Source organism: Euwallacea similis, chromosome 2, assembly GCF_039881205.1.
Source record: "Euwallacea similis isolate ESF13 chromosome 2, ESF131.1, whole genome shotgun sequence".
Taxonomy (NCBI): Eukaryota; Metazoa; Arthropoda; class Insecta; order Coleoptera; family Curculionidae; genus Euwallacea; species Euwallacea similis.
Window position 1 is genome coordinate 2128933 of NC_089610.1, and position 23977 is coordinate 2152909.

At 35.3% G+C, this 23977-nt stretch overlaps 1 protein-coding gene across 1 annotated transcript in view; it reads left to right on the forward strand.

The window, feature by feature from the left end:
• The window catches only part of LOC136419162 (transcription factor Sox-19a-like), a 31474-nt gene extending 17757 nt beyond the window's left edge, over positions 1–13717 (forward strand). Inside the window, exons 4-5 of the mRNA XM_066405341.1 lie at positions 7996–8147; positions 11946–13717. Coding sequence (XP_066261438.1) covers positions 7996–8147; positions 11946–12542 — 749 coding nt within the window. The 3' untranslated portion in view covers positions 12543–13717. The remainder of the gene's footprint in view (positions 1–7995; positions 8148–11945) is intronic.
• The last annotated feature ends 10260 nt before the right edge of the window (positions 13718–23977 follow it).

Here is a 23977-nt window from a genome sequence, read left to right on the forward strand (position 1 = left end):
TCTTCCAGGTATCGTCGAGTAATGTTCGCACTATGTGGTCTTGCATTATTCTGTTGGAAAATGCCATTTGGTAAAGTTTGCATGAAAGGTACTAATACTGGCCTCAGAACATTGTCAATGTAGCGACGTGCGTTTAGGGTGCCTGGAACGAACACAAGAGAAGATCTTCGGCCAACACATATCGCACCCCAGACCATAACACTAGGTGTTAAAGCTGTGTGGCGCCTTTCAGAAAATTGCAAATTTCTTCTTTCACCTCGGTATCGTCTGACTCTTCTACGACCATCATTGATTCATAAACAAAATCGCGACTCGTCACTGAAGACGATATTGTTCCACTCATAATTCCAATCAATTCGTTCTTGACACCAGGCCAATCTGGAAGCTTGGTGTTGGACGGTTAGTGGCAGTCGTAGATTTGGGCGGTATGAATGCAGGCCAAAAGACGAAATTCTTCTGTAAACTGTTGCTATCGACACCCGACGATTTAGAGCTCCCATCCAATCTACTTCAACAGACATTGTTGTTTGAAATCGATCGCCAATGGCCATCCATCTAAGAAGTCGATCTTCACGTGCGTTGCTGCTACGGGGAGGACGTCCAGCTGGACGATGTCGCTGAACCCTCTCTTCAGACCACGAAGACCATATTCTCGCAATCGTGGTGTGGTTCCGATTCATTCTTGGGCAATCTTACGAAAAGAAAGTGCACCCTCCTTCATGCCGATAATTCGCCCTCTATCAAAATCCGAAACGTGGGAAAAATTTCGACGCTGTCTCACTGGGGGCATTTTGAGATGTCTTGTTCACAGTTCAACAACAAAATAAACTGATATTTCCATGTAAATATTATTTTATTTATTTACAATTGAATAAAAAATCTAATAGGTCGATGACACAAAAACCACCAGCATTCTTTCTTTTTTACTGAAAGTCTGATCATTTGATACTCTATTAGGAAGCATTATTTTGCCAAAATTACAAGACTTAATTATTATTATTACTGGGTGGTGCATTTCATGTGAAACTGAGTGTATTATTACGAGTGTAAACTTCTTTCATCAATCTTAATTTTGGAACTTTATAGGAATTTCTTCTAATATTGTTTCAAGTGTCACTAGGAGCAGTTATTTTGTATATTTTGCAGAGCATTTTGAAGATTCGAAATGTGAGATTGAGATTTAAATGAGGGAAAGAAATCTAAGAATTACACAGGGTTGTTCACGTTATGCTACACGGAATATTGGGACTAAAGTATTCAATATTTTGAATTTTGCGTTGTATAAAACTCAAATAGAGGTACATTCCAAAATTATTTCCTTTTTAAACGGAGGATTATAAATAAGGGAAAAATATCAAAGTTATGTTTTTTTTTAAATGAACCACCCAATATATTAGTACCGTTTTAGATTCCTTGAAAAAAATAAATGTAAGATTGATTAAGGTTTACCTATCCTAAACATTAAAGATTTTGAAATAACTGAGATGTTGTAAAAGTGTAGTGCAAATTTAAAAACGTCGCTTAAAAAGAGCTTAAATTAGAGTAAGGCGAAATTTACACCAAACCTCAGGCATGAGGCATATTTCACGCTATAATCATGAAAATTTAGATACCTTATACAGTGTGTTTCAAAAATAAGTTGAAATATGTATTTATTTTGAAAAGTATTAACTTGCTTAATTTAAATGGAACACCCTATATTTGATTATTGGAGTAACAAATAGAGATATTACTAATCGAAAACTATTATATTTTCCTATACCTAAATGTACAAGTTTTCTTCGAAAATTAAAATTTTAAAAAGTGGAAATTCATGGAAAGTGGTGGAAAGTTACATCTATGCGTTCTTGTTTCAGATAATTTTTTATTTATGATATTTTCAATACTATTTGCGTAACAAAGGATGGTATTTATGTTTTCAAAGTATTCTTACACTCGACTGAGTTTGTTGGTATATTGAGAAATCTGGGTTTGGCTAACATGAAGATTTTCGATAACAGCACCAAGTACATCAAATTCATTTGTTTAATCATTATGCTAGCCAAACCCAGATTTATCAAAATACCAACATAAACCAGTCCAGTGTATCAATAATATTTCAAAAACATAAATACCATCCTTTGTTGCGCAAATGGTATTGAAAATATCATAAATAAAAAATTATCCAAAATAAGAACGCATAGATATGACTTTTCATATTGGCACTATAGATGTAACCATGGCAACTGATACAAAAAGTAATAGGAATTTCCACTTTTTTAAAATTTTAATTTTCGAAGAAAACTTATACATTTAGGTATAGGAAAGTATAATAGATTTCGATTAGTAATATTTCTATTTGTTGCTTCAAATAATCAAATATAGGGTGTTCTTTTTAAATTAAGCAATTTAATACTCTTCAAAATAAATACATTTTTCAACTTATTTTTTAACTGTATAAGATATCTAAATTTTCATGACTATAGCATGAAATATGTCTTATGTCTGAGGTTTGACGTGAATTTCAATTTGTTTCAGTTTAAACTTTCTTTAAAACAGAATTTTTAAATTTGCACTGCATTTTTACAAAACCTCAATTATTTCAAAATCCTTAAGGTTTAGGGTATGTAAACCTTAATCAAACTTATATTTATTTTTCTCAAGGATTCTAAAGCGGTACTAATATATTGGGTGGTCCATTTAAAAAAAACGAAACTTCGATATTTCTCACTTATTTACAATATATAAAAATGTAATGTGTTATATATAAATATGTCGTGTTCGAAAACCGAGGTATGGAAGCGGAAGGCGTTCCCCTGTTCCTCTAATCAGATCCTGTATCAAAATCCTAGGGAATTTTTCCAGCCAAAGATATATTAACGTTGCTCTCCAAATTCCCTCACACTTTCATAAGATTTGCATTCTTTTGTGATTAGCTCAGCAATTTACAAGCATGACACGTCTCAACTAGGCATTTGCCTGCATTAAACCCTATCGATCTGACACCTCAATAATACCTCATTAATACAACTCGTTCATTAAAAGATCTCTCTTTTAAAAATCCATTAATATTCCCTCACAATTTTACAATTGTGGGTCCGATAAAGAGCCGGCCACATTTAACCGTCAATCAAGCATCATTTAATATTCATATTTGACATGTAAGATTGGTTACTTTAGTGATTTATAGCCCGAAAGGCAGCACAGTGAGGACAGAACATACGTGTAAACGTCGACGTAGAATGCTGAACATGTTCGGTTTTGAAATTTATGAATTATAGCCGCATTGTTTCACAGTTAATTGATGTCCGTTGGGTGCGAATGTATATAACGATTTGTCTTTGTCGTTGGTGCTTGTGCAAGCTATTACCAGGTAATAACTGCTCTCAAAACCAAGGAATTTGAAATTCAAATCCGGATGTGAACTACCAAAGCATAGGTCAGATAATTGTTTCAGACGTGCACCAGGTGTTATTATTTCAAACGTGTTCAACGCAGCTTCCTCTTTTCGCACAAGAATACGAGAGGAGGATTTCGAATGAAAAGAGGGAATACAATCCCCGTATTGTTGGTTTTCAATCAATCTGCCATTCTAGCTTGATTTTTGTCTATTTTCTTATATCTGGTTCAGGTAGTCGAATGGATTCGATCCCATTGTTTGCAATGGGAAAAGGAAGGATAAAACTGACTCGGTAGTCGGCAAATATTGTTAATTCCTCTTTTGACTTCTTTCGGAAGTTTTATTCTCTCAGCTGCGCCAATTTGAAATTCGAACTAATTTATAATGAAACGGTCGACAGAGAATATGAACAACTGTGGTTTCCTAGTGGCATAAGCGACCTTTTAAGACAGGTGAGAATGCTTGTCGCATATTTATATTTCATGCAATTTTATTGTTACCGCATTAACGATGACAGATACATAATGAAGTATTGTATGAAAATAAGGTTGTGTCACTCGTGGTGATCTCCAACAAACCATATTACCGCGTTAAGATGTCATTGGTTTTGATTATTTACGGCGACCGGAGTCATACAATTTTGTAAACTTGTTATTACGTTCTAATTAGGTAAATTAACGAAAGATGGACCATTTTTAAAAAATTTCCTCAGGCTATCAACCTTGGACATGTTATAAATTTCAGCCTTCACCTTAAGCAAACTTCTGCAGATTTCCAACATTCATTCATCACTAAACTCATTCAACTTACGAATTTGTGGAGCTCTTAAACACCATATCAATATCTGAAACTGCTTTTTTCCCAAATTTTTTCGGCCCCTCTTTTCTCTTTGTTTCCTCGGCTCAACTTTCGCTTTTGATTGCTCTCTATTTTGTTTCGATCCTCTCTTTTGACATATCTTTTTTTTTCTTTTTGTTTCAATTTGTCAGATTAAATGAGTTCAATTGAAATTCCATTATAGTTCACTTAGGAATCACTTCTGGTCATACTGATGATTGGTTATTCGGGATTTCTTTAAAAATAGTTCAGATCATATGAGGTTAGTTTGGTTCGATAGCGAAGGTGACGATAAAAATGTGAAGATATTCATGATAGTTTGGATCTGTTTGAATTACTTCAGTTCAGTTTCGGTTACTTCGGATTACCGTCGAAATTTTTATTTACTTAATTGAAAAACTTACTTGAAAACCAATTAAAACTCAGCATGGAAATCTACACAAATTTCGTTAGTGGAATCGGTTTTAGAACTTGCCCAATTATCATCGAAACGTAGTAGTAACTGTAATGTAGAAAATTCCAACGAATTCTATCCTTAATTCAAGAAAATATATCATCTTGTGGATATACGAACCTAAGTATAATCAATATGACACATCAATATTTCATTCAGGGTATCTATTTTTACTAGAGTATGACATTACCCTGTTAGAAAAGTAAAGCAAAAACAGTTGACCAAGACGAACGAGTCATATTGAATTTGTCAGGGTATTTTTTAATTTGACCGTCAACTTCAATAATGACAGAATGAGAGATATATTTGACGTAAACGATAGTGACAGTTGGCACTTTTGACATGTAAAATGAAATTAGCCGATAATTTATTGGTCAAACATTTGAACAAGTAAAATATAATTTACTGGCCGGATATTTTACAACCCTAGTTTTTCATACTTATCTACATCCATATTTACGTCTACACTCCCCATTGTCCCCCATGGTCTTCCTAGTATCGTCATAATCTTTTTGCTCCAATCCAAGTTTCTACAGACTATCTATGTCCTTTGAACTCATGATACACTTCAACACAAAAGTAATTTTTCTCGAACCTCATACGATCTAGTCTAAAGTCACGGAACCGTTAAAAAAATCACACATCCATAGAATTATTGAATGCTCCATCATCAAAATCACATGTAACTCATTTTTCCTACAGAGATGCAATACAGTTTACAGTATAGTAAGAGACACAGTCATACTTATAAGTGTTAAGGTGGGTTATAGAACAACTCAAGGAATACAAGTTGGAATATAGTACAATTAATTTTGCAAAACTACCAAATTTTTACGTAAAACTTGGCAGAGTTTTAGAAGTTTTAACGTACACAATTACATGTGTGTAGGTATGTATATTAAAAGTTAGAAATTGCCACTTTTCAGTCCATGATTGTGAAGTTGTTCAAGGAATTGAGTAAGAATTTCATTTCGATCGTGTTTTGTAGTTCATGTTCTCGAAAATAAATAATGTTACCACTTTAAAGAATAATTGCGTGAAATCAGGTCAACCGGGTACCTAAAAAAATTTGGATCAACAATTCATCGTTTGCTCGTTCTTGCCCAAACTTTCCCTGGATGTAGACTTCATCAGCGGAAAACATTATTTCGGCAACTGCACCGTTGTTGCCACTATGATACAGCTATTGTGAGCTGGTAGTAGCATTCTTGAACATATTGGACACGATAAGCTTAAAGTTGCATGTCATCCCGCAGAACTTTATGACATGTTGTAAATGAAATCTGAATTTGTTGACATAGGTGCGTAATAGACGTCGTGGGATATTTATAAATTATCTCGTGTGCAGCTTGAATGACCTCCTCAGGACGTCCACCCTCACTCTGTTACGTAAAATGCTTTCTATTTCGCGAAACAAGTTTACACTCATGATGTTATAGAGCAACTCAAAGAGTACATATACCCATACTTCAAATACAATATAGTCCTGTAGAAGTACAGGTAGCTCGGACGTACCTATATTCTAAGTTTATGAATTTATATCTCGAAAACGGCTAGAGGCGCATTCGTAACATTTAACGTTGGTTATTTAACCGCTCAAAGAGCATCCAAATCCAAAATTAGAACAGGGAACTGTTAGTCCTGGAAAAATACCAAATAATTAAATAAACCTTGATGTAAACTGCTTACACAATCAGTTGAAATAAAACATTTTTCGCCCGGTTCTGAGCGCATTTGGGCCGTTCGCAGGTACCGACAGCGCAACAGAAGTGTCACGCTCAAAAAATGAATGACTGCAAAAAATAGAAATTTGAAAATTTACCGATTACTGGTATTTTCAAATTTCTATGAAATTATGGACGTTTATTTTTATTATTGCTACTGTTACGGCCTGAAACGGAGATCGCTGTAAAAAAATCATTATGAAAGTAAATGCGCAATTGTTGAGTAAAAAAAGAAGCTTGGCTCTTGCAGGTAGCCATACACACATAAGTCTATAGGACACATAATTGCACTTATCCTAGCCCACTTTCCAGTTAATTATTATCGCAGTACTTAGATACTCTACAAAGCTGAAAATTACTATCTAAAGATATTTTTGTGGCAGTACTAATGAAAGACACTATTTTTTGAAGTACGTACCGAGATTAAAAACAAACAGAACTTGGTTCTCATATAACGATGCCGGTGTGATGTAGTTGACACGCCGAAAGGCAGTACTTGTTAATAAAATGGATATTAATATTCATCAAAAATGACATTAATTAAACACCACGACAATTGATTGATTGTTTCTTGAAGGCGGCAGGATGATTTTTCAAATATTTGCCGAACAATTCTACGTATTGAATCGCCCGTTACGTAAAGATTTTAATAACGATAAGTTCATAACCTTGTAACAGAAGCGTTTTAGAAAAATCTTTCCTTCAGCTGTTTCTATGAGAAGATCTTAGCACATGTCTTCGATATCTTTATGGTTATGTGGGATTACGTCACTGGGGCTATTAAACGACCACTAAGGCTCATTAGCGTTTCGTCAAATTAGGCAGTAAAAAACATTAGCGCCTTAGTGACACATTCTTTGTGCCTATTGACACCTAGGGCATGTATGTAACTATCCGAGGAATTTTTAAAAATGTAAAGCAACATTTTCACAATGGCCAACATATCATTTTGGCTCAGCAAGCCATAAACATAATCAGACAGGTACGTCGCAAAGCGTAAATCCTAACAAATCGCTCCGGTGTAAATCAGCCGCAAATGCGATCGACCAGATCGACACAAAAAAGAAACCGCTCCGGAATGATTCATATCAGAACCGGAGTGGTTCTTTCTCTCCTCGTAAATATCTTCAGTGTCACGGAGCGAAGAGAAGATTCGGACACACCTGGACTGGCCTCTAAGTGAAGAAGTGTGAGTTCCTGCTGGTCAGCTTTCTGGGGGATCGGACCCTGGTAACCGCAGGAATGTTGTGGCGGTTGCAGATAAACACGGTGATTAATTATTATCGATCGCGATGCCAAAGACTCTTGGTTCTTCAATCCTTAAGTTTAGATTATAAGGTTAAAAAAGAGGGGCAGGTTCCTACCATTTTCGAAGTCATCAAGAGGCAAAAGTTCCTTTCTTTACTTAAAAATCATGTATTTACTCTTAGGCGATATATTTTTGCGACGTTTGCAAAAGTGGAATTCAAATTCGGAAGCATAATACTTCTGATCCACTGTCTGAGGACATTATTTTGAATGCAATTCGAACGTCGGAATATTGATTCAGTACAAACTGTTAATTTTTGTTCCACTTTTCATATTGTTATTTTTCTTTCCAGGAATGGCATCAAGTATGGGTCAATCAATGGCGTCATACTACAACCCATCGGCAGCTTACGGATCCCTGAGTGCAGCTTCTATGGCAGCTGCAGCTGCAGCTGCCCAGCAATCGGCAGCGGCAATGACCGCTAGTCTGACATCGCCTGGACAAGTAGGAAATTTATCTATTATGAAAACTTTACAGTACAATAATTTCACTAATAGCAGTAAGACTGCTACCGATGTCTGAAGATTAGTTTCAGAACTATGTACAGGATGTTTTTCGAAGAATGTGCATTCTTTAAAAGTAGTTTTATGTATAATCTTTTATATTCAAAATTTAAAAAAACAGAATTTCAAAGCACTTTTTTATATAGATTTCAATGACGTAAGTTTATTTTTTGGGAAATTATTACTTATTAAATGCCCTGTATACCATAAGTTCATTCGATAGCTCTCTCTTTTTTCTCTTTACCTGCAATAGTTCTTGAAATATCAATAAAAAAATATTTTTGCGTTTAGAAGACGCTTTAGTAGAAATTCAAAATTTTGAACAAGAAAAGCTTTAGACACAAAAAATGCACTTTTTTTCTAAACACCCTATAGCTTTTAAACGGTGACAAATATAAAAATGTGGTTTTTGCCATTAAGTCTATTACAAAAACTGAGCCTCAGACACCGATATCAGTTTCTTCCGGTATTGCTAGAAATAGGACTTTCCTGATCTAGGCCCACCCTATACAAGTATATACTTGCAAGGTTGACGAGCGGCAATTTAAACCTTCGCATATTTATTACATAATGTTCCCTAACAAAGCCCTTGGCGGAATTAGTACATTACCACCTCTCCTGTGTGTGTTTCTTTGACTAAACTTCGAGTTTTTGAATGGAGCTTCCTCAATTCATTGTCCATTACATTTCGTTTCTCCAATGATACTCACATTTCGTGAGCATCAGTAGTGACCGCTCTATCATGAATAATACATCCATTCGAAAAACCTTTTAATAGTACATTTAATGGACACCTTAACACCTGGCCGTTTTTAATTTCGTTTTCCTTAATGACCAGCCATGACCAGTCACCGTCGTGACTCGGCATTTTGCCTAAACTAAAAACCGAAGGCAGCGTGTGCCAATTCTCACACTCGATTAGGCACAGTAAAGATTGCAAAACACCACCCTCGAAATGAGTGTGTTTTTTTGGTGAATCCCTGCGAATAGATCTTTTTGAGGCGAAAGGGTGGAGGGACATCAATTTTGGTGGCAGCCAGGCTTAAAACCGGCGGAAGGACAGGGTTAATTCTGCCCAGTCATCTTACGAAATTGCTTTAAAACTAGGGATCATGATAATGGGATCTTTTCATACTGTCTAGAAGTTTAAATCTCGTTGTCCTCCTTAATATTCATGGTTACATCTGAATAATGTTGGTAGGCTCCCTTTGTTTGGTGCTTTGTATACATGTTAAGTATGTTTCAGTCAAAACTATGAATGAAGTTATTAGATTTTGTCATTATTTGGTTATAGAAATAGAAAAGGAGCCATCAAAACTAATATTCGCTAAAAAAAGTGAAGCGCGGTTCTTCACATTTGCAAAGAAAAATGAATAGTTTTTTTTAACAGGAATTAAACGATCATGCAACGGCATAAATAGTTTTTCAGTAATTTTCACCAACGGTATCATAGGTAAAAATCAGCCTGAACGGAATTGATAGTGGTTTTAGTGAGACAATAGGAACGTTGATAATCGCACTAACGTCTTATCGGCTCCTCATGAGGGAGAAAGCACTCCGAATTCTTATAAGCGATTGGTCTGGAAGAAGCTAAGACTTGCATCAGATTGAAGTTCGCGTTCTTCAATAAGTTCGTTCTATCTGACGACAATTCGCTGAAGTCAAAATTTGCCGATATTGCTGGGTTATTCACACAACCAGACTCAGTTAACTATCTATTGCTACTTTCTGAATGAGTGAATAATAATTGAGTGGCTCTAGTGTTGTTCAAATCCGAAACACGCATCTCTAACGAAAAATAAAAAGCACAATACTGGACGAAAACAAGCAGTCCAACAAGTGGACACAATTAGCACTTCAAGCTAAAATATGCTTAAATTATTAGCCGCAAATGACATTTTTTGTTGGGCAGTTGTTTCCTTGTTTGCTCTATGCGTATGGAAAAAGTGCTAACAAGCAAATCACAATAGTGACTGTTTGTAAGATCTTTATCCTCGATTTTTAGCACCGGTGTACCTGTAACATAAAAAATGGTTTGTTTGCTAAATAACCGGCAGCAAACCTCAACGAAGTGTAAGAAACTGTATTTCTTCAACGGCAGTGATATTCTTATAGTTTTTCCTTTGGTAAGTCAATTATAATATATCAAAGGATTTAAAAAGGCAGGCACTTGAAGCCCAATAATCCCGATTGTCCACTTCACATCCGGTAAAAGTCACATTGTCGAATCGAGAATAGCAATAACCGCGCTGCCAGACACCTTTTGTCGTTAACGACATCAACCCAAACAACTTTTGAAAAATAATGCATGCAACAGGGCCATTTTTTACGGTATTAACACCCAATTTATAGGCCTTCCTATTATAACTTAGCGGTAATAAGTGAGTTGTCAAATGCACGCTGGGCATCGTTTCATATTTATATTCAAATGTTGGCTCCCCGTAATCCGACCGATAATAAATTTATTGTCACCGATCTAATTAATTTGTAATGTTGATAAATAAAGTGGATATTTTATTGTGCGCAAAACGGTTAAGAGCAGTCTGGGGAATTTGGACGCTTAATTAAAATTTTAGTTGCTTTTGGAGCAGGAACGAATTTGATTTGAACAACTCTGGAAGGAAAGGGAAAAAAGCTTTCTTTTCACCGAGAAAAATCCACCTATGAAATATAGTATATAGAGATTGCTGTGGTCAAGATTTAAGAATTCACTTGAAGTTGTGAGCACAATCACCTCTAAAACTAAAAATATATCTCAATTCGGTCTGTGCAAATATTTAAGATTCATCTAGATTGGTTATTTGAGTTATTTTTAAAACAACCATTCTGCTAGTTCCCGAGAGTTCAAATTTTTAAAATCGGCAAAAGCTAGACACCGCCGCCCTTTAGGACATTTTTAGTGTACCTGATTGATAGGAATCCTATAATCAAACCAAATATTCTAATTTAGAGAATTACCTTCATTTTAGACCATTTTAAAAATCACGAAAAGAGGAACTTTTTTCGAATCGACTCACTTTTTTTAGGCAATTTCTCCATAGGTTTCCGAGATATCGGCGCTCAAAATTTCAAGTGTGGGATAGGCTTGCTACTCCACCAATTTTAATATGGTGTAACAAGATTAAGGAGCAACGATCGTTCAATAAGCCCAAAAATTAATCTTTGAACTAGTAGAAAATCAGTGCACATTCAATGGAGTTTCTGGGACTGTCAAAATAATTTTAAAAAACGCAGAGATTGCTCTTCAGATCCTGCAAATTGAATGCCAGTTAATTAAAAGGCAGGATCAAGACGACATTCCGTGCAAGAATGCTTCTCAAAAGTGCCCAAACCAACTCTTTATTTCTTCACCCCAACGTAAACAATATCTCAGTAAGCGTCTTTAACACCCTCCATCCTAAACACACAGAAGACACATAACGTTACGCGTAACGCATGGCATTTATCTCGTCCATTAAGGCCCATTGTACAGAATGATATATCGTCAGCAAGGTGCTGCTCCTAACCCGACTACAAAGCCGTGTAACATATAACACCGGTTCTTTGTGCCGTAATGGTGGACGATGCGTGGAATTTTCTGTCACGCAGTTTCTTTTCAGCTTTCTGGCCTCGCCGGGATTTCGTGTGTCTTTCTCATAAATCAACCCTTTTTCGGAAGAAATTCCTGCTTTAGCTTATTATTATTACTGCTCGAATAATTCTGCTTGCTGTACTTAAAAATGTCTTTCAATTGTTGCAGGTGGTAAGCTCGATGGATGCCATGAAGTACTCCATGGAGGCAGACAAATATAGATCTCCTTACATGCCTCCCTCTACCTTAGCTATGTCCATGTATTCTGACCCAAAGTACATGGACAGTAACTCCAAGGCCTATCTAGAAAGAGGTTACTTAGACTCTACATCTGTCTTTACCAAAGCGTACTTCGAAACCTCAAAAATGTACATGGATGGAAAGTACAGCAGCGACAGTTCTAGAACGTATCCCGGTTTGGATATAGGCAAAATGTATGATACTGGAATGGGGGCCAATGGAGGGCTAAATCAGCAGCAGCAGCATCTTCCCAACAATAGCATTGGCTCACCCAGGAGTGAATCTCCTCCAGAGAGTAAAGTGAATAATCAGGAAAGATTAGATGCGGCCAGTTCTTCTAGTTCCACCACGACATCATCAGCAGGAGCATCCCCGGGGGCGATCCCCAGCTACTATCCAGGAAGTGCCATGCAACAAGGCAATTCAGTACCTCCAGGAATATTGCCTATGACACAGTACGCCAGTCAGTACCCATCGCAGACTCCTGGTAGTGAATTTAGAAGGCCGCTGACCGTGATCTTTTGACCAGAAAATATGTGAATGTGATTAGTGATATCGTTTAGGTGCATACTAGTGATAGGGATGGAGAGTAGACCTGTGGAGATTGTTTTTAGGGGTATGACTCTGGCATCAATGCATCAATGATGATTTTTTCTGGATTTGGTTATTTTGTTCAACGTAGAATCAAATATTAATTTCTTCGATATTTTTTTGGTTTGTAAATTTATTCCAGTGGGTATTCCGGCATGGATGTCTTACCCTATAATGATAGTAAGTACCTGGTAGATGCATAATAACGCAATTTCCTATAACCCTGAAAAATCATATGGGATTTCGCTTATTTTCGTCTATTTTTTCTTGTCGTTTCGTTCAAATTGATGGGATTTGATAATGTGATTGTTTTATTGTTGCGAGTATAAACAATGTGCCCAGTGTGTATAATTATTACCACTCCGATTTTAAAAACTTGTTAAATTTTTTTTTCATTTACCTATTGGGTTTTCTAGGCTTAAGCTATATGCTTCCTCTCCGTTTATTTCAGCGATATCATATAGACTGTGTAGATATCACTATTTAAAGTGTGTACAAAATATTATTTAATATATCCCGTACGTGACAAGTGTATCAAATAGTCTCTAAAAATAAGACTTTTGATTTGTTATTGAAGAAGAAATATATTTTTTTTGTTAAAAGCTCAAGGGTCAGCTACAACAGAATCAGTTTTTTTTTAACTTTTTTTGTGGACACAGGCTGTCGATAAAAAATTCGAAATCTGTATTGTGGTGTTTGTCCTGGTCGCAATATATAGATGACAAATTAGTCTCGTTTTTCCGACACTCTGTATAGAATCTCAACGTGTAATCTAAAGTCCCCTTTCTATTCTTAAGATTATAAAAAGTGTTAGAAACTCTATTTATTTGTAGTTATTCTGACCGGTCACTTGACTAGATTTTACTATTGTTTCTATATCCAGAGATTATAATTTTTGTTCCTATTTTTGCTAGATAGTAATGTAACATAAACAGAAAGTAATGTGAAATAAGTATACCTACCTACTTAAATCTCTTGTAAATCTTGTTATTATCATTCATTACTTAATAGTAGCCGTAGGCATATTAATGTAAACATACACATTACGTTATTGTATAGAGAAACAAAATGGTTATTAATAACAGTAATAGAGCCTCTTGTGAACTAAAGTTTCCAGATTTATTTCAGTTTTACCATTTAGCCTTTAGAAAGTCACAGGGTTATTTTTCTTTCTGTGATTACGAGTGAAATTCAAGTATGTTGGTCGTGTCTCTTTTCCAAGTAATGATGGGATTATCCGATACAATCTTTATTAATTCTATAAATCAATCTTTAATCCCCCGAAAAGTTATTCCTCTTCTGGAACACTGTGTCTATTAACACCTCCTTCATATTACTGAAATAAACACGAATCTTCTACAGCTTTAATCTTGTCTAAAGTGTCCTCAATATTCTCATTAATACCTTAAACATTAGTATCTGTAGGATCCTGGTGTTTTAGTATTTAACAAATGCATTGGTACAAATCTTAAGACTCTCAAAGTAACAATTTAAATCCCATTCAGTCATATTTATTTCGCGAAGGAAATAGATCCTTATACGAAAATTAATTTTATTATGGATTTACTACAAACCAATTGTACTTCAAAAGCAATAAGATTTATTACGAAGTTTTATAATACACCTTAGAACTGCACTATAAAACTCTTGACTTTGATTAGATCTGGAAATTTCTCTATAAGCACTGTTTCATCTAATTTTTATCGGTTTGCCATTATTAGATAGATTTCAAAGGGTAATTCCGACCTGGAATTTTTCCACGTTTAGATTATACTTTTTGTTTGGTGGGTCTCTGATGGTATTTTAAACAAACAGAAAATACAGAAAAAGCATCAAATGTGGGCAAGATGACATATCTCCCATCTGTAAAATTCTATTTTTCAATCCAGGTCTGACTGCGTTAAAGGTCTATCACAATGGTCTAGGATGGAAAATTCCGAAGTTTTTAAGTTGCTGTTTATCGCTCTAATCGAAAGATTCGAATCCTATATTTACTACCGAGTAAAGTGGTCGGAGAATCAATAAAAACATGTTTTTATCGCTATATAAAATCTGATTTTAGTCAGTGTTTTCAAGGTAATATGATCAATTTTGTTGTTTTCCCACATCAACTTTTTTCATCAACATTAAAAATAAATTCTAAAATTGCACACTTCAAGCCTTCAGTCAATCAAAAACTGGACTGATGTTTGATTTTCACGGCAATAAAAAATTTCCGATTTTTTTTAACTTTTGGTGAAATTAAAAAACGAAAATTTTTTCTGCTCTCTCAAATACTAAGTCTTATTTACATGGGAGCGAGTTTCGCAAAATTTTGGCTTATGTAACAAGTGTTATAGCATATTTGTTAACTACGTTTGTCTTATCGTTCCAGTACACAATTTTCATATTGTCGATAATCTTTCTAATGAACTAATGTCTTTCTTCTTCGCTTTTTTGTCTGTCTTCTAAATTCTAATATTCAACGAACAAATATGTTAACAAAACAAAACGTTTTCATCTGCTCCAATTTAAGCGAATGCATCAAATGTTAATAATGCTCATAAAATTTATTTAAAAATTAAAATACGACTTATTTTTAAGGGATTTATGTTAGCTTTAAGTAACTAAAGTTGCAAAATGGCTTTTCATTTCAATAGCAAAATTTGTATTTTAATAAACCCTGAATCATTAAGATGCTTGTCTTGATATTAAAATTTAATGATTTGCCTCAACTTTAGTTGATTAAAAAGGCGAAAATATAAGACATGTTTAAATTATTTATGGTGGACTTATCTAATTAAAGTTTTTCTGTATAAATTTAACATGTAATTTCTGAGGCAAATACATTCTTCCACATCACTGAAAGCCTTCTTGATCGAGTGATATTTTAATTTCAGGAAACTAGAATGTCTCTTTCAGCACCAGAAAGCTGCTCTATCGGACTGCTTGCTATATGAAGGTAATCGTCCATTTCCAAATTAGATCTTTGTTCCAAAATTTCTGCCTTAATCCGATCGAGATACAACTTGAAGAAACCATTGGCTTTTCCTCTTCTACATGTACATCTCGCTTTTTCGTAACGGATGCAAATATAATTAAAAATCATCCTCGACAAAGTCGAAAAAAACATCCTTCGTTCCATGAACTGAAAGTAGATACTCAGTGGATGTCTCTCAAGGTTCACAGTTTAGCCCGCATTTATCAGCTCTTCCATGGATTACCTTTTGCCCGTAATACCATTTTCTTCTTGTTTTCTTTGTGAATATGCATTAGGCTTTGAAAGGCGCATATTCGTCCAAAGTACTTAACGCATGAATTCAGAGTGAAGTTGTTTCCTCTTCTCTGATTCACCTAAGAGGTTTACTGCTGCTTTCTTTCCCATTCTTACTTTTAGCTTAGCTTCGAGCTGACTTCTTTTCTGAGTTCTCCTTCAAATCTGATCGAAAAGAGAATGATAAATCCACATTGTATTTACATTTCTGCTTATAAGTCATTTTAATTATAATTACAGTTCTTTCTTTTTCAACACTTACTTCATTCATTCACAAGTCCAAACTAAATCTTCTGTTTTTAATCAGATAATAGTTGGTTTCGGGTAATTACAGTGTTTGGAATAATCAGGTGTCAGAAAGGATAATGGTTGGGTGTTTTAAAGCTGCTTAGCTCTTTGAGGAATTTCTTAATGAAGATGACTTGGTCCGATTACTGGTGTGATTATCTTGTTAATGGTGATGGGCTCCCGATCTTAAAGCTACATTGTACCACCTTTTAGATCATTTTAAACACGATTTTAAAATCAACCATTCATAGTGGTTAAATAGAAACGAATTCCTCCTTCACATGACAAGTGATAACCTAATAACCCAATTATCTTGTCATCTTATCGATTTTCGAGACGACAATAGGCATCCTCCCGCCTAGTCTATTGGCAAACAGAAACTCAACGTTGTTTAGACAACCAGAAAACGACATAAGGGGCGATAATTCCATAAGAAGTTGGCTGTTGAAAAGAATCTGAGGGTGAAATCGAACGCTGATCGAAATAACGAGGAAAATTACATGGGGCAGGCTTCAAATTTCGATGTTATTGTGCAATTAAAATGCCGAAAAAAGGAGATTTTTCGACGTAGTAATGATGACTTTAAAAATATTATCACCCTTTATATTTCCGCCTCGGACAAAACAGTGTCTTAGTTTTTCGTTGTAATATGCGCCCTTGAAAAACTCTTTAGGTTTGAAAACAAGAAATTTTAGAGTATAGGTAGGACCAAACACAAGGACCTTCTATAAAATTATTTATGATCACCTATAATTCTAAGAAGAAAGCTACCCTTGGCACTAAAATTTACTGCCAAATTGAGGTTGTAAAATTTTTATTTGTCCCACAATAAAAACGTCCATTGGTGATTTTAGAGTAGTAAAATACTTCGCTGATTATGACGTTACTATGTTGGAATTGTATGGTTATAAAGCCCACGTGCTTTACGGTAATAGCCCTCAGTGCATAATAGATACTTGAAACCTGCTATTAAAAAAAAAAAACAGGAGCATTGTGGGTTCCAACTGATGCATTATTTTCTTAAGGATTTTACTAAACGATGTTAATTTTTATACTATCTGTGAAGCAAGTTCTTCATGACGCAAACATGGAACGTTTTATGAACGTAAAGAATGGATCCTGCGGTCTTATTTGGCGTATAAGGCGTTGTAAGTTGCAAATGTTAATCGGGGCGAGTTCGAGGACAGATTCTACATTTTAAAGTAACTTTCATATGAACATAGGCAGGCAAATGTTTACTTACCGAGAAGAAGGGTATGGAAGCTTGAAAATAGCTCTCAATATTTTTTATACAATTTCTGTAGAGTACATAAACGACATGCTGTGTCAGCTGGTGCCGAAAATCTTCAGGGTTGTAGTTGTTATGGAGCATAAAAATTTGAAAATATAACTAGGTACCTGATTCCAAAATTAATATCACCCTGTAGATTTTTGCCACCAATCGCGACTGCATATCGTTTATACCTTTAACTGTATTATAATCACCCCAAATTTTCAATAATCATCTGATTGACTTTACGAACCGGAGGAAAATATTGAGAGCCATTTTCAAACTTTGACACCTTATGTGTCTCTATATGTCCAAATTTGCAAATTTGGGTATCGAAAAATCAGCGGCGTTCATGATCATTTTACGCAAAAAAGTTAAGTGAAAATTGAGTGGTTCCGATTTCAGTGGTATGTAGTATATCGCTCCGCAGTGCACGTACGATACAGTGTTAGCATGAGAATAGCAAAAGTCGAATCAAACAATTCCGATTTTTTGGTACGAAAAATACCATGCACCATATATACATTATGCAATTTTTTGACTAAAAAATCGAAATGGTCCGGTTCGAGTTTTGATCTTTTCATCCTAATGCTGTATCGTACATACACTGCGGAGCCAAATATCGCTGAAATCAGAGCAAATTTGACATGTTTTCCCTGATTTTACGAAGATAAAATTGTAAGTACACATTATGAACATTTTTCCGTGACAAAAAATTTTTATATACAAATTTAGTCTTCAAGAAAACAGTAGCGTGCATGACAATTTTGCACAAAAACACTGAATAAAAACAGGCGATTCAATGACGTTTGACTGTCCGAGCAACATTTAGCCATGCCCTAGATAACCCATATTTTTTATTATTTGTCAAGCGATAGGTCATGAAAAATTAACTTGAACATAGTTTTTGTTCCATCTTCCTGTCATGTGCTTTGGTAAATAAGAGAACAGCTTACCATGTATTAAAAAAAATTAAAAGCAAATCGAATGTAGGCTGTACGAATAACAGGCATATAACGCAAGTCTTGAACGCATCCAATATCTCGGGAATTGTTTATTCGAACTTTATGAGGTTTTGCAGTTGCGCACTTGAGCATAAAGTCATGTCAGATCGAATGATATTTGTTCCACATCGAATGGCGTATCGGATCGAATCGAATGACGATTTACACTTACTGTAATTCCTGATTCTTATTTTAAATGGATTACCAGATATATAATTATATTTTCCGCATTTCTGTTGCACGTTGCAAGTATCGTGCACTCATGCATGGGCTTGGTCTTACAAAATCGAGCATTATCATATTGCTCAAGTTATGTCAAGCTGGTGAGGTTTTCGATTATGTTGATTCGACATGGTATAAGATGAAGAACTGGAGAGCATTACAAGAACTTGTAGCTTTACCTATCACTATTACTTAACTTCAATGTCGATTTTATCGAAAAATAATATTAGGGCGGAGCAATGTGCCTTTTACCCCCCGGGGGCTCTTCGAACTACTCCAGAGGCTACAATTGAACCAGACAATAGCCGAATGTGATTGGCGGTGGTCGGCGTTTAATTCAGTACGAACTGGACCCAGTGTGGGGTACATTGTCCGAAAACTTTGTCGCTACCGAACCCTCGAATTGTTTTCTCGAATCAAATAGAATCTCGACGTTAATAGACTATTAATGCGCTGCTGTGATGATTGACTGATTTTTGGGCTTTTGTTTGCGGCGATTATAAAGCTTAATCATTTCCAACAATTACTTGCAAGTTTTTTCGGTGTTGTTCACTGGTCTGATTGTTATTTTCTGCTCTGGACAATTCATTGTATAAGGCAAAATAAAATAACGAAGGAATAATGGTGTTAGAGCTTTGAAACGAACACGCTTAAGGATTATTAAATTGGAATCACTTCCCCAAATCAAATTTTGTTGATTTTGTTATGACTAATAGAAGATTATCGTACAAAAGGACTAATGCTGACGCGATAGACTTCAATACGTCTGCAGCACGATTACAGACACCATCAGTATTGTCGGCTAATAAATAGTTTTCCATAATTCCCTTCTTTTTACTAATAAATCAGTCAAGCCCATAGGGGCTAATTCCGTTTCCTTTAACCATGTCCAATTAGGGACCCACTTTTCCATCAATAAACGCTAAAACACACAAGCTATTTTAAGTCATGACGAACAAGGGACAAGGGTTTTAGCAAATACGTCTATAGATAATTACATTTCCTTATAAAAGAGGCCACGTTGTTCCTGGACAAAAACGAATGTTTATTTTCGAATTATACTAAACTGACACTTCTCGGCCACACAAAGGAAAATAAACCATTAAATATTCGATAAATCATTATCGGGTGACAGCGAAACGAATCTAAGCGAAAAGCGTTTTGAATATTAAGCGTGTGTATGTACTGGACGCGTCCCGAACATATTTTCCCATAATGATCCACCTGAGTGATAGCATTTATGACTTTATAAATGCTCAATCAATTTAGTGATGTTTTCTGTTGGCTCATTCGTTCGAGTGTTTTGTCTATAAAGCCATTTATTCCCAGCCAGCTTCATCAGAGTTAGATATTTAGGATATCGATCGTCATTCCAAGTGTCCAGCGATAGCTCCTTCCGTCGTTCCAAGTGCCCACGTACATATGCAGCAAAAGTTTAGATTAAATAAGAATAACTGAAAATATTCTCTCCAGAACAATTAAATAAACACTTCCAGCTTCGAATGGGCTGTAATAATGGGAACTACTGGGGGATTTCCATGATTAAGCCATTTTTCCTTAACATTCCCCATCGTTGCTTGACGGTAATAAATTGCCAAATTACGTGATCAAATAATTAAGCAGTAGAGCTAGATTCGAAAAACTCCGGTCGCAAGGCAAAGATTCTTCTCTTGTTACGAAGGATCGCCCAATATCACAAACTTGAGATAAGTGAGTAGTTGGCTTAAACCCTTCGATATTCAACAAAAAAACAGGTGAAATTTCATAGGAGTCACTTACCGTCACAAGGCACAACAAAGAATTCCTGACCTAACAAATATCCAATGAGAAACTTTGAAATCGGGGCTAGCACAAGTCACCGGGTTCCTACATCAGCAATTTAAACGGCTCAGAAAACCACAGGCGCAGGACAAGTAATTTTCTGAATTCGCGAAAAAATGGAGTCCAAGACTGAAGAGGCTGATGAGGGTACTAAAGAAGTAATCTTTGAATTCCATGAGATCACGAAATCACACGAGGGATTTCCTTCATCGTAAGGGTACAATTTCCAATGAAAAGTGCTGACGAAAATTTCCTGAGTCAAAGATATTGTACATCATCAATTAAATGAAACCCAGAAATCCTATAACAAAAAATCGCCCGACTTCGAGAGGAAGATGGTGATTCTCCTGGGAGAACAAAATCACACCAGGACTCTTCTGCATCAGAATGCATTAGATTTGTTTTCTTTAAATCCTAGAAAAAGCAGGACGTCTTACATATTTTCAGTGTCCCTTAATCTGTTATTATTTACTGCTTTAATCCACAGTGCACACGCCACTCGCAACTCTTTCAACCTTTTCTGACTCCCTCACCTCCTTCCTAAACACCCCCCCCTCCCCCTCCCCCTCCCCTCCCCTCGATCGACCTTTATAGCTTGAGCTTTGTTAATTTTAAAACATCAATTCATCAAATTCTTCAATATTGCATTTCGATTCCGTGCAAAGTCTACGTATTCCCCCCAAATGAGGACAAGACCTGAGGAGGACTTGAAATTTCCCCTATTAGAAACACTTTAAATAAACTTATCGCTCAATATGTTCGTTTGTTTCGGTCGTACTCATATTCTTTAAGCAAATATTTCAACAATACCGTTGTGCGACTACAAACACAGCATTGTGCCTATAAATAATGAAAGAGAATAGATAATTACTTGCCGATGAAAACCAAGAATGATTTAAGTGAACAGGAAACTTTAATTTTCCATTCGTAATTACAAGAAGTATGATTTGCAAATGCGGTCCTTATTGTTCGTCGCTAATTACACTCAAACAACAATTACACGTCAATCAGAAGAAACTGGCGTTTTGTGTTACTTCTATTCACTATAGTGAAATCGTGCATGTGTTTATGGTAAATTGCAGTTTTCAGCGTGTTGGATAATTAATTTTTAATTAGAAATGCGTATTACTTTGTTCGTAGTTGTACATTTTTAGGAAGGCGTTAAGACTCTTTGTGTGTTTAACTTTATTGGCCTCAATGCCATTACTCAAAGCGAGTAACTCGAGTTATGACAGGAAGGAAGATATTATGACATAAATATTAATAAAATGCGTATATCCACCCTATCTCGAGAGAAGTGGCGCGTGTGCCATGCATCACTCAACCCAATTATAGCACAGACGCATAGTTACGAACATATTGTTTAATTCCACACCGAAAGAGCAGAGGCGCAGGAAGAGAATTTTACACTCGAAGTCCTCTTTAACCATAATCCCCTTAGGAACCTTCTACGTGTATAGAGAGATAACCACGGTGCGGCAATCCACAAATTTCATTTTATGTAGTTTTTATATGTACTGCAGTGCACTTTATAGTGGAGAATTCGAGGTGGCGCCACTGCATCAAATTGCCACTCTCGCCGAATAACGAACAAGAGGAGACCCTAAGTACCCGCTAATAGCCCTTATCCCCATGGCTGTCTTGATTTATTGCCAACTACTTTGGAAAACAATGTTCACGGTCCCGTGACGGCCAAATAAAGAAGTAAACTGCCATTATGTAAATGGGAATAATGCCGTTAAATCTGTTATGATTTTATTTAGAATATGCTCAAAAATTATAGTATAGAGCTCCATTATTTAGGGAAAAATTGGGCGGAAAAAATGGCACTTATCCTGTTTATGCTATTTATACGGTAACGTACAATATTTGATACAGATTTGATGTTAGAAACAATCTTGTTTATATACATATTAACGTTTTTGTCAGCAACTGGCGATAAGGTTTTACTTTTAATTACTAAACTTTGTTCAGATTGCTCCACTATTTCCCGAGATAATCACGAAGCGTTTCTAATTTTTTTGACCAGGAAGATTTCTAAATGTTTGAAGGAACATTAAAAAACCATAGTTTAATAATTAAAACAAATTTCTATAAAAATCTGTAGTTTCAACATGGCCTTACGTTACATAGGTTGTTGTAAATTGTACAACGTACTATGTGCTGGAACTTTGGATGTTGGATGTTGGACGTGATTCAACAATAAGATAATGGCCTACAAACGAAAGAATAATCCACCTTACGCCAATTTTTTACTGATTTTGATCAAAAATAAGTATATGTGAAGATATTTATGTTACGCTAATAAATTTTAATGAGAGTGCACCTTAAACTGTGGCCCCCAATTTCGCAAAATTTAAATGATTCGATAAGATGGCAATGGCATATGAGGAACCAATGAATAAACGAAACCTTTTATAATTTTTTACTGATTCGTATTAAAAATAAAAACATCTAAAAATATTTGTGGCATTCCACTGATTTTGTATGAACAGATAGCTTAAACTGTGTTCTCGAATTTTTTTAAAATTGAGTAATAACGCAGTGGTGTAGTGTATTAAATTGAATAGTAACGCAGGAAGAAATAGATTAAACCACAATTTTGCCTTTTTTTCATAAGTTCTATAAAAATTAAAATATTTGTGTTCTTAAATTTTTTTGAGACAGTAGTTTAAACTGTTCCTTTGAATTTTGGAAAATCTCAGTATGATTTGTCATAAGACTTTTAACAAGAGATTCAGTGTGCACAAGACAGAAATAGATTAAACCACAATATGGACGATTTGTTCTAATTTTTAATTTTTTGAAAGAGGTAATATAAAGCGAGATTATAATTATTGCCTCAAATAGAAGTATTTTATATGCAGTTTGGTGACGCTGCAATCTGTTACTCGCAACCAGCAAGTTACATGTTTTGCTAAATATTGATTCACTATACGAGTATGTTATGTGCTTAGAATGCTGTAAATTTAATTTTTATATTTGCTCATTAAAAAAAATATCTGGTAATGATAAAGTTTATGACAAAAAGGTGAAGAATTTTAAGAAAATGGCTCCTCTATCTCCCCTACAATTCTCAATAATTTTGATCTTTTAACATCCTAGAATAAATATGCGCAATCTCATTTTGTTGGTACCGTTTCGGCAAATGACTATAGCATGCATTACTGGCAAGTGGTCATTAAAAAAACTCGCGGTAGGCGGTACACCGTAAACGTAGGGCGTTAATTAAGTACTTTTCTATTTGTCATCACACATCTGACTAACAGAAGAACTGATCCCAGATATGCCTCTGACATTTCAACGCCTACTTGAGGTTTTTTCAATGGTCACTCTTTGTTTCTCCAATAAGGACTTTTCCTAAACTGTTCTTCAAAGCTCTAAAAGTCTCCAAAGAGCTTTACACAATATTATCCCCAAGAAGGTATAATTTGTGTGAATTTAAAAAAATATTGTACGTGGATATGTTATATTTTTGATCTTGATATGCCACTGCAAAAACTGTTAAATG